The 16,237-nt window shown below is 46.4% G+C and overlaps 1 protein-coding gene across 1 annotated transcript; it reads right to left on the bottom strand.

Moving 5' to 3' along the window:
* Positions 1 to 489: 489 nt before the first annotated feature.
* Positions 490 to 12,988, bottom strand: LOC104149321 (uncharacterized). Its single transcript, XM_068956339.1, has 11 exons — positions 12,794 to 12,988; positions 10,694 to 10,828; positions 9,244 to 9,368; positions 8,864 to 8,932; positions 7,766 to 7,879; positions 6,852 to 6,964; positions 6,324 to 6,379; positions 4,771 to 4,823; positions 3,719 to 3,846; positions 2,890 to 3,046; positions 490 to 1,828 (listed from the first exon to the last, which is right to left on the bottom strand). Exons 1-11 carry the CDS (start codon positions 12,986 to 12,988, stop codon positions 1,774 to 1,776), a joined length of 1,200 nt encoding a protein of 399 aa, XP_068812440.1. The 3' UTR covers positions 490 to 1,773.
* Positions 12,989 to 16,237: the final 3,249 nt, after the last annotated feature.

The following is a 16,237-nucleotide window of genomic DNA, read 5'->3' on the forward strand; positions in this document are numbered from 1 at the left end:
TTTCTAAAATTACCTATTTGACTGATTTCTTATGTGTAAAAAGAGGCATAAGGCCTTCATTTCTGTCAAAATATCATTGTCTCGAATAATTTAAAAGCTCTTTTGTTTCAGTGCGTTGGGACTTCCAGTGCACAGACAGATTTAAGACATCTTTAAATTTGTGCAAGACTCCCAGGAATGTGTTTCTGACTACCACTGTAACAACAGAAGGATTTATAGGAGAAGTCAGGCTAAAACCCAGAGCACTGGACCAACGCCTACCCTCGGGTGAAAATGGCCACGGGCCGCCCTCCAAGCATCTCTGCTGCGTTAGAGACAACGGAGGGTCACTTGGTTTAACGCCTGTCCTGAGAGCCGCTGAACGAGGAGCTTGGGCTTGCGGCGTTCCCGGTGTCAGCTTTCCACCCCCAGGTCAGGTCTCTGTCAAGTAACACGCATCCATCCCCAGGGAAAAGCTATTGTGATTCATAAACAGAACAACAGGCACAATGTTAGTAATTAGAAAACGACAATTTATTTCACTGATTTGACACAACTGGCTGCTGCGACACCTTTGGAGCAAATGCTAAGGCGACAGCTTTGGGTATTGCTCAGTGGCAGGCGACTGGTGAGAAAGAAATGGAAGGAAATCAAAGCGCCCGGCAACACAAAGGGGGGAAAATCACCTCTCTGTCCTCGTGCACAGGTCGAGAGCAGACTGCTGATGACACCAGCCTGCTACCTCATACCCACCTCTGACATCATACCCGCCTCTTACATCATACCAGTGAACTCCTTCACAGCTCTCTGGGAAGAAATTACTCTGCTCCATCCGATGCTCCAGCTCGCATACCAGCAGGATCAGTATTTCTGTATTCTAGCGCTAGATAGATATGTAGTCTTTTGCATATAGCATTGCTATAGTAATAAGTTGCAGGAACTTTCTCAGAAGTGGCATTTCTCCTTTGGTGGCAACCTAAGCAGAATCGACTGAAGTTACCTTGGGCCAGCTACTACCAGGGACTAAGAGGGACCATGTGATGAGTATGGCATCTGATTTCAAGTGAATGAGCAGAAATTCAGATCATCTTCAAACTCGGACTACCGGACCCTGGCTTCTCTGCAGTCAAGAGGAAAAAGTGCTTGTGTCACTTACTTTGCTGGCCTCAGGGTTAATGCTATTCTTAGAGGACACCTCATTCAGATGCACTTTCTCTTACTTCTCCTAGCTCAACTTCTCTCATAAGAGATTATGCCCATTTTTCAATGACTGTAACTACTGGAGAGTTCAGAAAGATAGAACTTTTATTTCAAAAACAAACCTGAAAGAAGCAAGGAACTACCAAATTGGGTCAGAGATCCATGTAGTCCAGCTTCCTGGTCTTCACTGTGGGGAGCAGTTGATACTTTAGGAAAAGTGCCAGAAGAAGACAGTGGAGAGTGATCCCTTCTCGTGCACTCTTCCTGCCATCAGCTGTTCAGAGATTGCCTTTAAATTGCCTCCAGACAAGTACAGTTAGCAGCCACTAAGAGCCGCACATCTAAAAATTTATCTAATTTCTTTCCAAATCCGTTTAGCCTCCTGGCCTCCGCAACATGCTGTGACAACGTCCAAACTGTGTTTTTTGAGGGGAATAAAATAGTCGGAAAGCTGCTGCCTGCTAACAGTGCTGGGATAAGCTCGACCATGTGCCTGAATTCCCAAAGCCATCAGAAAAGCAAGTCCTGCTACCCGCTAAATGTGCTGCTGCGAGAAGTGGGCTCTTCCCGAACATCCCCCACGGATGCAGTGGCTCATTCGGCTCCCGCGCCCAGAGGCGAGTGAGGAACCAGCCGGGCGACTTCATCTCTGCAAGGACAGACGGACGACAAGTTAGCATCCCGCAGCAAGGTGGGGACCAGGCACCCACCCTCCAATTTCCATCATGGTTTTGATGTGGAAGTAGATATGAGAGAGGAGCCTGTGGGAATTTTGTTGACATTACCAAATTAAGCCTGCCTGGGGTGGATGTAGAGATTTCCAGGACTGTCCGGACTTGTGGACACCTGTTTGTGGTTTAGCTGAAGGAAACTCTCCCGGCGGGACGGCTGAGCCGGTAGGTTTCCCCGCAATGCGGCGAAGGCGACGAACCAGACGCCTGGCCAACAGCCACAGACCAAGGGTTTCACGTTCAGCCGGTGTGCATTTTGGAGTTTAGTGGCCTATTTTATGTGCTTTAGAAGGGTCTGATTTTCAGAAAAAGCTGAACATTCAATCTCCCGAGAGTTCTCTATGGCATCTCCTCTGACAGCCCAGAACCCATGTTTATTTTAAAAAGCAAACTGTATGTACACATCCATATTTGCCTTTTTTTTCCAGAAAAGACTCAAAATAGAAAAGGCTCCAGTAAAAGGCTGTGATAATCATATGACAGGAGAATTAGCAATTCACCGAGAAGCACATATTTTGTCACTAAAATCCTTTCCCCTAGAAGAGGCATTCCCATATTGATTTGCTCAATATTTATCTGTTCTGCACTCTAGTCTGACAAATATTTGTGTGAGCAAATTTCACGCCAAAAGCGGCTCGTCTGTTGTTGGTGACAGAGGACTCATTCTTTACATAATGCGACTACATTGCCTAAATAAGACATTCTCCAAAATGGACTGTCCACCAACTCCCAAACCTATAAAGAGAGTCCAAAAATAAAAAACAACTGAACAAGATGCCATGGCTGGTTTGTGTGTACAAAGTGCTTCTTGCACAACCATTCTTTTTCTAATAATATACTATATTTGTTAATCTAATTAACACTTTAAACACAAAATGAATAATATTTCTTTAACTCAAATAAAAGCTGACAACCTGTGCGTTTATATTTCTAATACCTGGGGAGCTTATTCACCTCTTTTTGCCTGCCATTATTTTACCTGTAGTAAAACTCCACCAAGCCCCAGCCCGGTGTTAACCCGTTGAGCTGGAAATCCGCAATGCACTCGTGAAACACTCCGCTCCCGGTAAGGCCGTTGTACACCACAGGGCAAGCTTGCTTATCAAGCGTGGCAGAAACATCAAAGCACTTGCCACCTTCGTTAAGAGAAAAAAAGGGAAGAATGTCTCTGACTTCCAGCAGTATTCAGTCCCCCAAATGCACTAGATCTACTGTTTTTACATATGGCTCCCTTAAACTTTTCTAAAGAGTACTAGTTTTCCTGACTGCTTTGTAAACGAAATACAATCTTTGATCAACCAGTGTTTTCAAAGCAGCTCACTCTAACTCCTAACATACATTTTGACCCCCTAAAAGTGAAAATCACACCATTCATCTGGATTAAAAGCAAGAGGCACCACAAAACAAAACCGTAACCCTCCCTCCGATACAGCTGCCTATGGCCAGATCCTGCAACGAACAGCGCATGCCCTTGTACTTATTCGCACAAATAGTTTCCCTGATGATAGACACATATGACTGAAATTAAGCACAGGAGGAGAAGATGCATTTAGCCTAAGAGTCACATGGGAGGATGGAGAAGAAAGAAACAACATAAAGGTGGAAGAACGTAATAGCTGGGATATAAGATACAGTCAAGTGAAATAAATACCAACAAAATCACAGTTTGGAAGTACTGCTCATACTCATGACAAAACGCATGATCATGCCTTTCTTAGTTTCACTGAACAGTCTTTCCCCCAGTCTGTAGAAAGCAGCTGCATGCCGAAAAGCTGAAGGCAGACGTACACAGGCTACCTTCAACTTACCGGCGGTAAAACAGACTCTGTATTCATCTTCGATAACCCCGTTATCAGCCATCTGGGCCAGCAAGGCATTGGACCACTCAATCCCAGCCTTCCTCCCATCGGGGAAAAAGACGTAGCCTACAGTGAGGCTGAAGGGGAGAGAAACGGAGCACAGCTAAAGTTCAACCTACACTCAGATGGAGCAGCACTCCGGCCTTCCAGAAGAGCTCAGAGTTGAGCACAGGCTTCAGCCGTGGCTGGCAGCAGGAATAAGAAGAAACGGTTACGCAGGATGCCGTGAGCTCCAGGCAGGGGAAGCCATGCATGCAGGGGAGAGGATGAGGTTTGCAGGAAGGAGGATTGTGAAATGGGCAGAAGACGGGCAGGACAGAAAAGGAAACTTCCCTTGAAGTTTGCAAGACAACCAAGTAGCTGTGTCCCTGGGGGACTCTTTGGGTTCAGCTTTTCCACCAAAACACGGTATTAGGCCTGGCAACCATCTGAATGCGCTTTGCAATCTTCTGATTTAAGATATGAGGCACTGCGGCAGTAATCTGCTGATTTCGGTCTTTAACGCCTTTTTCCAGCTTCTCACATGCATGTTTGGAAAGGCAAAAATACATCACAAAGCATGCTCCCACTGCACAGGGGGGCATCCTGCAGAGAAACCCCGAAGCACTCATATAACAGCGCCACACTGAGATTTCAGCTGCAGCCACACTCACATGGCTGAGTCTTATCCCGCTTCCTCCACTATGGAGGGAGACACATTCTCAAAGAGTTGCAAGTGTCCAGTTTGTACCTCTAAATCATATGGACTCTCAGCCATGCAGCTGTACCAGCCAAATAGTAATGGCACGTAAATGCAGTAATTGAAAGTAAAAGCTGGCCCTGTGACCAACTGCAAATGGAAAACTGGGCAGAGGGAGTGGAGAGCATGAGAAAGAGCGGTGTGGACGGACACCGGGCTATGCAGGTCTAAGCAAGAATGCACGTACAGTTGTCCTGCAGAGCAACTTCTCTCATCTTTAAGACGTGTGTAAACAGCAGTGCAGACTTCCTTGGTTACTTACTTGGTTGCGGTTGCTGGCATATTAATAACTGTTAAATGTGCAGCAGTCCCGTCCTGTAAGAGAGCAATAGAGAAAGAACTAAGTCTAGTTTGTGCAGACGAATACTACTGGTTGTATACTGACTTCAAGAGGACACTAGGTACACCTCAGATTATGTCACCTGTTATTAATTTATACTTTGAAACCTTCTCTATACATCTTACATGAAGATCTGGCTGTAAATGCGGATCCAAGAATTTAAACTAGGCACATTAAATATAAATTAAGGACATTAAGGACAATAGAAAGACCACAGCAAGCATATGTAAGAGGAGAAGGGAACTAATAAATGCAGAGACTTCAGCTAGTCATGTTCAAAACCGCCAGAAAAGGCCTGAGCAAGCCGATCAAAGTTGGCCCTGCTTTGACTAGAGGTGTCTTCTAACCTGTATTACATGATGTCTGAGAGCAGCCCACAGGAAAAATGTTAAATAAGAAGTAACTGGAATCCATGCGTTTGTTCATTACTCCTCCACCCTTAAGCCTGAATACCTTCATGCTCCATTTATTTGAGCTGCTTTGAGGCAAATATAAGTCTACGTTGTGACATTATACATGTAAAGACACTCAGGGTGTGAGGACTCCAAACTTCAGTCAGTGATTATCTTTAATTCCTCCTTAACAAACACTCAAATGGCTTTTAATTAGGGAGGGGGGGAGACATAGCATTCTGAGCAGCAGGCATTCTGAGTCCTGAGTCCTGAGTAACTACAAAGAAAGGGGAGAAGTTATTATCTGATGATACACGCCACAGTGCACAAGCACCGTCTTATTAAAAGCTAGCCTGCGTATGTTAAATCACAGCAGCTCCTGGATTTAGGCGTACGTGGGATTTTCCAAGGTGTGTTTTTATGTTGACCCATATATACCCGGGAAAGCTTTTTTATTCTGCCTTAATTCCTGAAATGCTGCCTTTAACAAACAGTTTAGACTTCCTTATGCCTTTTCATAAGCATCTGCCAGGTTGTGTGCTGGCAGGTAAGGCCGGGATTCAGGATGTCCCCAGGCTACGAGCAGCCACAGAGCAGATGCTCCTCCAGCACAGCCACCGCAGCAAAGCAAGAGAATTAAAGCTGAGTACAGGCAGGCGTATTTGCAGACTGCTGTCATGAGGGCTTAGGATGCTGTCGGGAATATCAGACTCCCGGCTACCAGGAATCAGCACTGCATCAACTCCGTTGAGCTCTGAGTATCTGCAGCAGCTGAGAATCTGTCCTGTAAAGCTACTGATCTAATTTTTCTAAAAAAGCAAAAATAAATGGTTTCAAGTTAATCAGCACAATTTTTTGGTTCAACCAATGTAACAAAATTCTCAGCTACTATTCACATGGCTCTACGCTATTGCAAATTGCTTCCAGCATTTATGTGCACTACTGGTGGCACCAGTGAGCACCTCTGATTGCACACCGTGGTTCCCCTCAGTGCACTATTGCTGGATATTCAAGTATGACTGACAAGTTTAGACATGCTTGCAATTTCATCGTTAAGTGGCGTAATGGCATGTTAATACCTACGTCAAAGCGTGCCAAAATCATGACATAACGGTAAATCTCAGACCAGTTCCGGATACCTGCAAAAGACAAGAACAAAATCGCCAAATTTGAAGGTCACCATTGCTGGACAATAGGAAATAATGGTAACAGACATTAACTCTGGCTAAAGAAATTCTCTAGTAGTTGATAACGTGCTAAGCATATACCTGCCCCAAACAACAGTAATGGAACTGTTTTTATCAGCAGAAGGAAATAAGATAGACGTGAATAAGATGGATCGTTCCCCTTTTTCCAGTAGTTTAGGGCCTAACGGAAAGGGAAGGAGAGCAGCTCATCAAGTCAGACTGACGGCAGGTTTATATGCTTGCCCAAACTACGGAAATGTCACGAAACATTTTAACAGCTACAAGTGTATCAGTGCCTTTGTAGCAGCTCATGAGACACGAGCGGACCAAATGCTCTCCATCACGAACCCACAGTCCTATCACTAACAGCAACGGTGTCACTATGTAGTTTGCCAGGTGAGTGAACAGTTTCTAGCGCTGTTACCGTAAGAGTGGCTCCGAACACCTTTGAGGGAAAGTTTTGTTTTCTCATGATTTTCTATTTCAATTTCTCCAACAGACTGGCCCCACTGCTCATGACGAAAATGTTCCCTTAGTCTGGAGGAAAGAAAAAAGAAAGAGTTGATCAACCCGGGCAAAATCAACGAGGCTGCTGTTCATACTGTCCCCAGTGCCAACTTGACGGACTTAAATCCCCAAATGAAGCAAAGATTTCAGAGCATCTGGATCATGGTTATACTAGAGTCTACAGATTATCAAACACATTTCTAAATTTCCAAATTATTGCTGCATAATGCTTATAAGACATCTAGGAAGAAAACAACAGCAAGTTCCCACCTTGAGAGACTACAGAAAATGCCCTCTGTTTCACAGAAATGAAATACCACCCAACAGTTGCTGCTCTACATCAACAAAGACAACACACTATCTGATGTACACGTTTTTTTTCCCTGTGTTTACAGTTCTCCAAAGCCTTCGTAGTAGTTTAAACACCTACTTTTGCCCTCCCTTCACATTCAACCCTTCCCTTAGACATACCAACACCACTGACTGTAGAAGAGGCCTAAGTCAGGTTGCTAAACAGTGAAGAGAGACTGAAAATGAAATATTCCTAATCCTCAAGGTTTTACAGCCCAAGACTGCAGCCTTTGAGTGGGGATGTCCCTCCACCCCAGTGGTAGGAAGACCCCGCTCATGCTCAGGAGCCTCCTTAGAGGTCGCCAAGAGTGTTGTGGTGACCTAACGCAGGAGATACCTGAAAGGAGCCTTGTCCTTTATTTGCTCACTTTAAATTAAACTCAATCTTCTAAAATCACCTGTAACAACACAGGACAGATCCTGAAGAGGTCTGTAGAAAAATTACTTTTACCCCCAGCAGAGTTTAATGTTGTCTCTCACTTTTTGACCCTTCGGAAGAACTCGATGTTCCATGGTTCCTCGGCAAGAGCACGTACAAATGTGCGGGGGTGACTGTCGACGCTAAAGTTAAAGACTTCCGTGAAGTTCTCCCAACTAGCAAAAGAGGGGTAAAAATAAAAGCCGTTATCAGCTTCCGGTTTGTACCAGGCCAAGTCATGCACTTGTTACACTTACAACAGCAACCATCGCATTTTATCACGCTTGGAAACGTGTGATTTTTGTCATTTTTTAAAATGTTACCAGTTTTCAAGAAATCAATCAAAAGGAAACAGAGAACAGCAACAACACCTGCATAACAGCACAGCGAGGGTCAACAGACTGCTTAGGAAGGGAAGTTGGATAGGCAGAGCCGTGAGCCAAAGCAGCGCTGCTTTCTCTCGGGTAGTCTGCTTGGAGGTACATAGGCAGCATCACACCAGAAGCACTCTGCTACTTGGACAGCAAATCATTTTTTATGAGACAAATAGAGACCATAAAGCAGGTAGTGTTTGCACTGCAGGGAAACAACAGCAGAAAGTGGAGGCAGAGGAAAGGTCTGCGTTTGTGCATTTTAGTGCAAAGTATCTTTGTGCACATGACCCTTTGAAAGCAGTAACTGTGTGGATAAATGTAGTAAAACTGCAAATATATATTCTGAACAGAGAACGTGTCTTTATGTGTGTTAGCTAAAGCTACTAAAAAGCTACCAAAAGCTTGTGTGCTTTTGCCTAGTCAGATGAGCAGAGCTCCTGCACAAGTATACGCCAGAATCATTCCTAACCTATATTTGTTTGTTACTTGGGCTTTATTTCTACTCCTAAAGATGAAATGTAGGAAACAGGCCAGACAGCGGCACCACTGTATATGGAGACCACAGCATTTTCTTACAGAAGCTCTAAAATACTTTTAAAGCAGCTTGCCCCCCACCAAAATATACCAGAAACTGCGATCTCAGCTGTGACGACTTCCTAAATAACAAACACTGAGGTCCTGATTATGTCACAAGTTTGGTTTCATCTACACATTCTTCAACAAATGAACCAAATCTTTAACTAGGAACTTACTACACATCCCAGAACAAAGTGAAAAAGCTCTTACAGGAGAGAGAATTTAACTGGTACAAGTTCGCCTTCCTCTTTGCTCCACTGCTGCCGATAGGGTCCTTTTCTGTAAGACAAAGCACCGTAATTTTGCATTATTCCTAAACCAATAGCAAAAAGCATCTTGCACATTTGGAAGTGGATATAACAGGAGACACCGCAGAAGAATGAAGCTGCTATGTGCTAAGGTAGAATAATAACACAATCACAGCCCCACACTGGCTGCAGGAATTACCAGCTGTGACTGTTACCTTATAGCTTTTGCTTCACGTTGGTGAGATGCATTTCCAGGTAGGGTTCAAAAAGCCATAGTCTGAAGTCTAAGTTAGACTGCTGAGCTTAAACACAGATAAATGAAACTACAGAGTGCTGCAGTACCTGAGCAGTCCCTCGAAGCTTATTTTCCAGTGGTTCTGGGGCTCTAAGTATTCAATGGTGAGCCCTCCACCATGCCAAAGCTCTTCAGATTCATCGCGCACCATCATATTTGGATGCTGCGGGTGCTACGGAGACATTTCAGGAAAACATTTGTTTAATGCAGCTGTAGGGAGGAAATGAGGGTGAATTCCCACTCCGACGGCCTGTTGGAGGAGGAACGTTTGATTCAGTTGGCTCTTAGGTTCTACCAGCTTTAGGGAAACCACAGAATAGAGAGGAAAAATTGCATCTAAAACACCTGAGTTCTTGGACAACATGTTTCAGATCGTACAGCCGAATTATTTGTGTGAAAGGCTGCAGCCTTTAAGAGGTTAGCCCAGCCAAGCAGATGCAGGGCTCTAGGGGTTTAAAGTTATTTTTAGATTGAATTTGATGAAACTCTAAAATGAACTAAATTTCTAGTGGCCACAAGCTCCCCAGAGTCTTCAGCTACGCTTTGGAAATAAGTCTTGTTTGCTAAACTTTCTGAAAGAGAGCTTATACCTGCTGCTGTAAGTAAGTATCTAAGAAGGTCCTGACCTTGACTGGCAGTTCTTAAATAACTCAGCCAAACAGAAACATTGCTGTACTACTAAATATGAATAGAAAACCAAACAGTGCACCTCAGTCTTCTGTTTTCTGGCTTTCTACAAATAGGATGCCTCCTGCTTTTTTGTGGTCATGGCTACTTAGCAAACTAATCTGCTAATGTAAAGGTAGTTAGTTGAATGCAAAGAGATTTATGCCAGATCTTTCTTCCTCCTTTACAATGTAGTCACCTATTGACAAAAAGAAAATCCACAGGCAAAGCATATTATTAATATTCCTCTTTTTTTAGTAAGAATGAAGTGGATGAATATATAACTCCATAAAGCTTTCTTTTCTCTTAGAAAAGAAACCCACAATGACTTTCACACAATGACAATTCCACAATGACTTTTATAGCATCCATTAATGAAAAAAAAAAAAAAGAAAAATCAACCCTAACGATACAACATAACTTATTAACCCCATGCTGTATGTTAACACAAAGACTATAAGCTCAGATTCTTCACTGGTACTCAGAAACATTTTTCTTGCCTTCATGTCTATTGCTCCTTGGTTTAATGAATCTTTTTAGATGAGAACAGGTCTCACGGCATATTTGGCTTCCAGCGATCGCTGCTACTATCACTGGAAGAGAGCTACAGAGAGATGGTGGATCCAAGGATGCATTCATTATTTTAAGAAGGAAGAAGAAACCAAGCATTGCTTGTAACTGTCTTTATTCAGAGCTCTGATGTTCTACTGTTAATGCAGTGAAGATGCAGAGCACTTCTGCTTGGGATCATAATATAAATTCAAGCTAGGTGTTGAGCACCGTCTTGAGTGTCACCCCACAGCCCCAGCCGCCTTCTAGTGCGCCACTTACTTCAAACTCTCCTATCCCAGCCACTCTCAGGAAAAGCCACATTTCGCAGATGCCACCGGGACGTCTTGCAAGACGAGCAATCACAAAAGTCTTGTTGGTCTCTGCAAACCCCGTGAAGTAAACTGAATCCAGTGCCTAGGGAGAAGGAAGCAGAGCTGAGCTCCAGCCGGAGGCAGGAAGGGAGGGGACAAGGCGAGGAGTTTCCTGTTTTCCACAGGCTCCTTCTCTAGAACCAAATTTTACCTTCACTCTGTATTTAGTACCATTCCCACCAGCCAACAGAGATATAGATATGTAGGACATACATATGTGGGAAACATAGAATTAAAAAGGAAAGAGAAAGTGAAAGAAAGATTCCTAGGAAACCTAGCACAGTACTCTTGTGACTAGCAGCAGAGCTGGCGTTGGGACAGTTGGCTCTCAAGTCAACTCAAGTCTCAAACTATTAGGCACAGAAGTCCATAGCTGCAAATTCAGGTGTGTATCTTCACATAATTGTGCAGAACTCACTCAAAGTGAACTTTACAAGTTGGAATATGGAAATTAAGACTTATGTATCCATGTTCGGGCATGGATAAAGTTCTGCTTCAGAAAGATTATCCATAGTGAAATGCCCCAAAACAATACTGTGAGATGACTACGGTCTGAATGCACACAGACTACTGGGCGCAGAGTGAGCCCGCTGGACTGCCAAAGCAAAAATTCAGAGATATCATTTCTGAAAGGTTTTTCTACGTCCTTTTTAGACCTTTCTTGTAAGTGGTGTTTCACTGCTCCTGCTTTGGCGAGGAGAGGGGAAACCACACATCCCTTGGCTATAACTCGAACCACCCTGGAAGTCTGATTTGGAACATGAAGCCATTTCACCCCCCTCAAATCTGATTGAGATGGGCAAAACACTTCAAGAAGTTCCTGGGAATTTTTCTTTTTCTTTTCTTTTTTTTTTTTTTTAGGGGAAACAGAGGCCCCAACACATTCAGTAAAAGCGAGGACTTCAGGAGTCCTAGAAGTTTATAGGAAATGTTAGTAAGTGGTTGATTTTTCACAAAAAAAAAGTGGCTTAGGACTAAAAATCTCTACTAAAAATCTACAAGCTCAGTCTTGATGAAGCAACAAAGACTGAGGGAAACCACAGCCCATCAATCAGTCTTTCTGCTTCCTGCCAAATGCACCAAATAATATATAGCAAAGCCCACCCAAACCTCACTATTAGGGGCAGTGAGATTGTTGTATGAACAAAGGCAAAGTACAAGTTGTAGATAATGGGTTTACTATTTATTAAGCAGACAAGTACTCCCGGAAAACTAGATTATATTCACCAAGTGTGCTGAAATAAAAGCCTTGGGTGCCTCATAGCATGTCTTTTTTTTTTTTCCCACCACAGCCAGCTGGCCTGATTAGAGATAATCCTTCTCCCTGCAAGGGACACCCATAGTGACACCCCCACCCTGTCTCCCCAGCGGGATGCAAGGCGCTGGGGTGCTGAGGATGGGAGCCCCAAGGAGTGCTAGGCACCAGGATAACGAGGAAGCAGGTCCTTGAAGGATGTGGAGTGCTGGGATGTGGGTCCCTGGAGATGTGTGTCCCTGCGGGGGGCTACAGGTCCCCACGGGATGTGGATTCTGGGTGGATGCAGTGTGGCACACCAGGATGAGGGTCTCAGGGATGGGGGTTCCCACGGGATGCGGATCCCCAGGGAATGCAAGTCCCTGGGGGATATAGCTCCTGGGATGGAGGTCTTGGAGGATGCACATCTGGGGGAGGGGGGTGTCTCGGGGGAATATGGGTCCTGGAGATGGGGCTCCTGGGGGCGAGGGTGGGTCCAGGAGGACTCAGAGGATTTGGTCCTGGGGGAACGGGGGTCCTGGGGATCGGGGCCCTGGGAGGGAGACCGTCCTGGACGAAATGTGGGTCCTGGGGATGGGGAGTGCGAGCCTGTGGGTCCTGGGGGGATGAGGGCTGTGGGTTGGGGGGGACAGGGGTGGCAGGGGATGGGTCCCTAGGGTAGTGGGGTCTGGGGGATCGGGGTTATGGGGATGGGGGTGCCTGGGGAGGGGTCCCTGGGGGAGTGGGGTCCGGTAGCACGGGGGGGCCACTCACGTGGGGGTCGGAGCGGAGCGTGCGCGGCCGCCGGGGCTCCGCGGAGCCGCCGCCCGCCCGCTGCCGCCAGCCGCCGTGGCCGAGGAGCAGGAGGCAGCCCAGGGCCCAGCGCTTCAGCGGCGCCGCCGCCCACCGCGCCCCCAGCAGCGCCGCCGCCGCCGCCGCCAGCGCCGCCGCCAGCGCCAGCGCCAGCATCGCGCCGGGCTGCGCGGGGCTGCGGGGCTCGGCGCTGCGCGGGGCTGCGGTGCTCGGCGCCGCGCGGAGCTCGGCGCTGCGCGGTGCTCGGCGGTGCGCGATGCTGCGGTGCTCGGCGCTGCGCGGAGCTCGGCGGTGCGCGATGCTGCGGTGCTCGGCGCTGCGCGGTGCTGCGGTGCTGCGGTGCTCGGCGCCGCGCGGAGCTCGGCGGTGCGCGATGCTGCGGTGCTCGGCGCTGCGCGGAGCTCGGCGGTGCGCGATGCGCGATGCTGCGGTGCTCGGCGCTGCGCGGTGCTGCGGTGCTCGGCGCCGCGCGGAGCTCGGCGCTGCGCGGTGCGCGATGCTGCGGTGCTCGGCGCCGCGCGGAGCTCGGCGGTGCGCGATGCTGCGGTGCTCGGCGCTGAGCACCGCCGCCCACCCCTGCGTCCGCCTCCGCCCGCTCCCGTCGCCGCCAAACCCCGCCTCGAGGCCGCTTCCCAGAAGCCCGGTTTTGGCGGCTGGCTGAGCTCATTTCCGTGAGGGGCTTGTCCATGTTTTCTCTTGGAAGATGATTTTTTGGTGTGTGTTTGTTTTCCCCGGAGAAACTTGATCTGAGCATATGTTTCACCCATCCGGTATGAAGGAGGTCAAAGGGGGAAGGTCAACCCGTTTCTCAGGCTGCCTGGACAGGGCCAGCTGATTTTCTAGGAAACAGAGGCACGAACTGACCCTGGTTAACTGTTGCAGTGCGAGAGCAGTGGCTTTGTGGTGTGCAGCACCAGGCACCGCGAGCCACGCTGGCTGCAGCATCAGCCGCCCTTCCTTGAAGGTTGTGGCTGTTGCTCCAAGGTCCTTGGCTGGGATCTCAGTTCCTACTTCAGATGCTCCAGATGCCAGCTCCATGGGCAGGGAAAGCCCTCGGCAGGCCCTTTTAGCCAAGCCATAAAAACATCACAGTGGAGAGCTTGATGGGAAGGTGCACCTTTAGCCTCTTCTACAGGTACCATTCCCAGAAGCTGTATTTTTTATGGCTTTTGGCTAGCTGCAAAAGAAATATTTACATTTTTATTCCGTTTGCAGCTAGCAAGTGCTAACTTCCTGCTAAGTTCTTCCTACGCTAAGTTAAACCTAATTTCTCAGGAGTGATTTAAGCCTGGCTGATCTTGCTTTGGAAAAAGATGGGACAAAAGGACCTCTCTGAATCTCAGCTTTCTTCAATGGCCTTATCTTTTCTGAGTGTTCTGATTGTGTGATAGCTCTGCAGACTTCTCTGCTCCTTGAAAAATGGTTTTATTGCTCATTGTTATTTCTTGTGACAATTGTTTCTTGGTTTTGTTCCACCTTTATTGTGTTTCACCTTTAAGCAATCGCAGTTTATGGCTCTTCCCATTTTCTTCACTTGAAGGTAACTTCAGCTTTTGAAAAGATGCAACTTGCTTTTAACAACCTCCTTAGCCCTGCTGTTTTGGCCAAGCCAGCTTGCTTTTTCCCTTTATCTGGTCTTTTCTGATATTGATACGCATTTACTCTATGATTATGTTTCTATCCGTCTTTCAAATGCCTTTCATGTCTTAGATGTTCCTTTCACCTTATCCTCAAAAAGTTTCCTTATTTTTACAGTTCCCTTTTTCTGAGCCTGCTTTATCATTGGCCATGGACCACATCAAATCAAAAGCAGAAGGTCAGGAACTAGAAAGCAGAAAGCAGCAGAGACTAAGACAATGCGGTTCACAAATGTATTTCTGTAAATGAGGATGCGGTCATTGCTTCCATTAAATTCAAGCAGTTCATCGGAGAGAGAACCACGTACAGCAAGCAGACAGCTAGAGAGGCGCAAAGGGATTTTTTCTTACTTCGGCTCGTGGCCGTGGAGGGACTGAAGACACTCAAAAAATAGCTGCGTCACCGAATTATCATTCTGTGCCTGCGGGGGAGCAGATGTGGTTCAGTGCAGAGAAAGGCTGCAAGGGAATGGGCTATGAATAACCGCCTGTATTGTTAATTAAAAACTAAATATAACGTTGTCATAAAACAATATTCACTGGGAAAAAAATCCATGCAGATGATTAATCCTTGGGGCTTTACAAGCATGCCTATAATTAAGCCCTCAGCATCAGCAGCTTCAGAGGTGAGGGCCGAGGACAAGCGACACGTTCCTGTAAACTCTTCCTTTTTTGCTAATGCAATCCAGGAGCGACTGTATTGCCTTTTGCCAAATTGTTGGAGTCCGTATACAAATCATTTGAATTTCAGGGTCTGCATTTCGGAGGGCATGACCAATGGGGTACGAATATTTCATATGTGCCTCTGCGACAGGAAGTATTCGAAAAATCCCGTAGTCTAAACAACGCCCCGGTTCAATGCTGTGGCCTGTCTCTCTGGAGTCCGTAACAGAAATAAGCCTCATTCCTTCCTACCAGAACAGGAAGCGCGGAAACAATTTGCTTTATGCAGCGTATGTTTCACCATTTCTTAGGTAATTTGTTTGAGGACTCAAAGTTATCTCTGCCGAGCGATTTATCTTGGCGGTGCTGTTTGTGGCGGAAAGCCATTCCAAAACGCAGGACTCTCAGCAGAATCTAAGTCCCGACATGTCTGGCAATGGTTTTAGCATGGCAAAAACAACGCTGCGTCTATTAAAACCACTTTACCTAAGATGTGATTGACACATCTTGCAGAGGAAAACATTTGACTGATTTATTTATTTATTTATTTATTTTTAAGTTTAGGAGGAAATGAGAAACCTGCAACCGATAGTGCTAAAAATACAGCGACAAAGCAAGCTGAATTTAAGACTTTCCAGTTAGCCTAAATTTGCTGATTTGCGCTTAAGCATCTGCAATATTGACCATTAAACTTTTCACCGCTTAGGGAGCATTTTAAACAGCACTGCCTCTTGCAAACCCATCTGCCTGGCAAACGAACGTGGTACTGATAGGACTCTCATCTGTCGGAAGAAATGGCTCTGCACCCTTGGAAATCAAGGTTACAGATCTGCAAAATCTGAGCGTAGCTCTCAGGTCCGAGCTGGTTCTGAAGATTTTTGCCCTGCCGAGAGCGTTTACTGCATCTGCCGTGCAAAGCCAGCCCGTCTTCCCAGCAGTGTGTGAGCACCAAGTAAAGCCAGAATGAAAAAAGAAAATGCATGGCCTCTGCTCCTCAGAGATCTGCAGAGTGGGACTGGGTTTTCAGAGCAACATCCAGAAATCACGGCTGGACTCACATCCGTAGCACAACATCCAGCCCTGCCTGAACTTGCAGAAAGCTCCG

This window comes from Struthio camelus, chromosome 10 (genome assembly GCF_040807025.1).
Source record: "Struthio camelus isolate bStrCam1 chromosome 10, bStrCam1.hap1, whole genome shotgun sequence".
In the NCBI taxonomy this organism is placed as follows: Eukaryota; Metazoa; Chordata; class Aves; order Struthioniformes; family Struthionidae; genus Struthio; species Struthio camelus.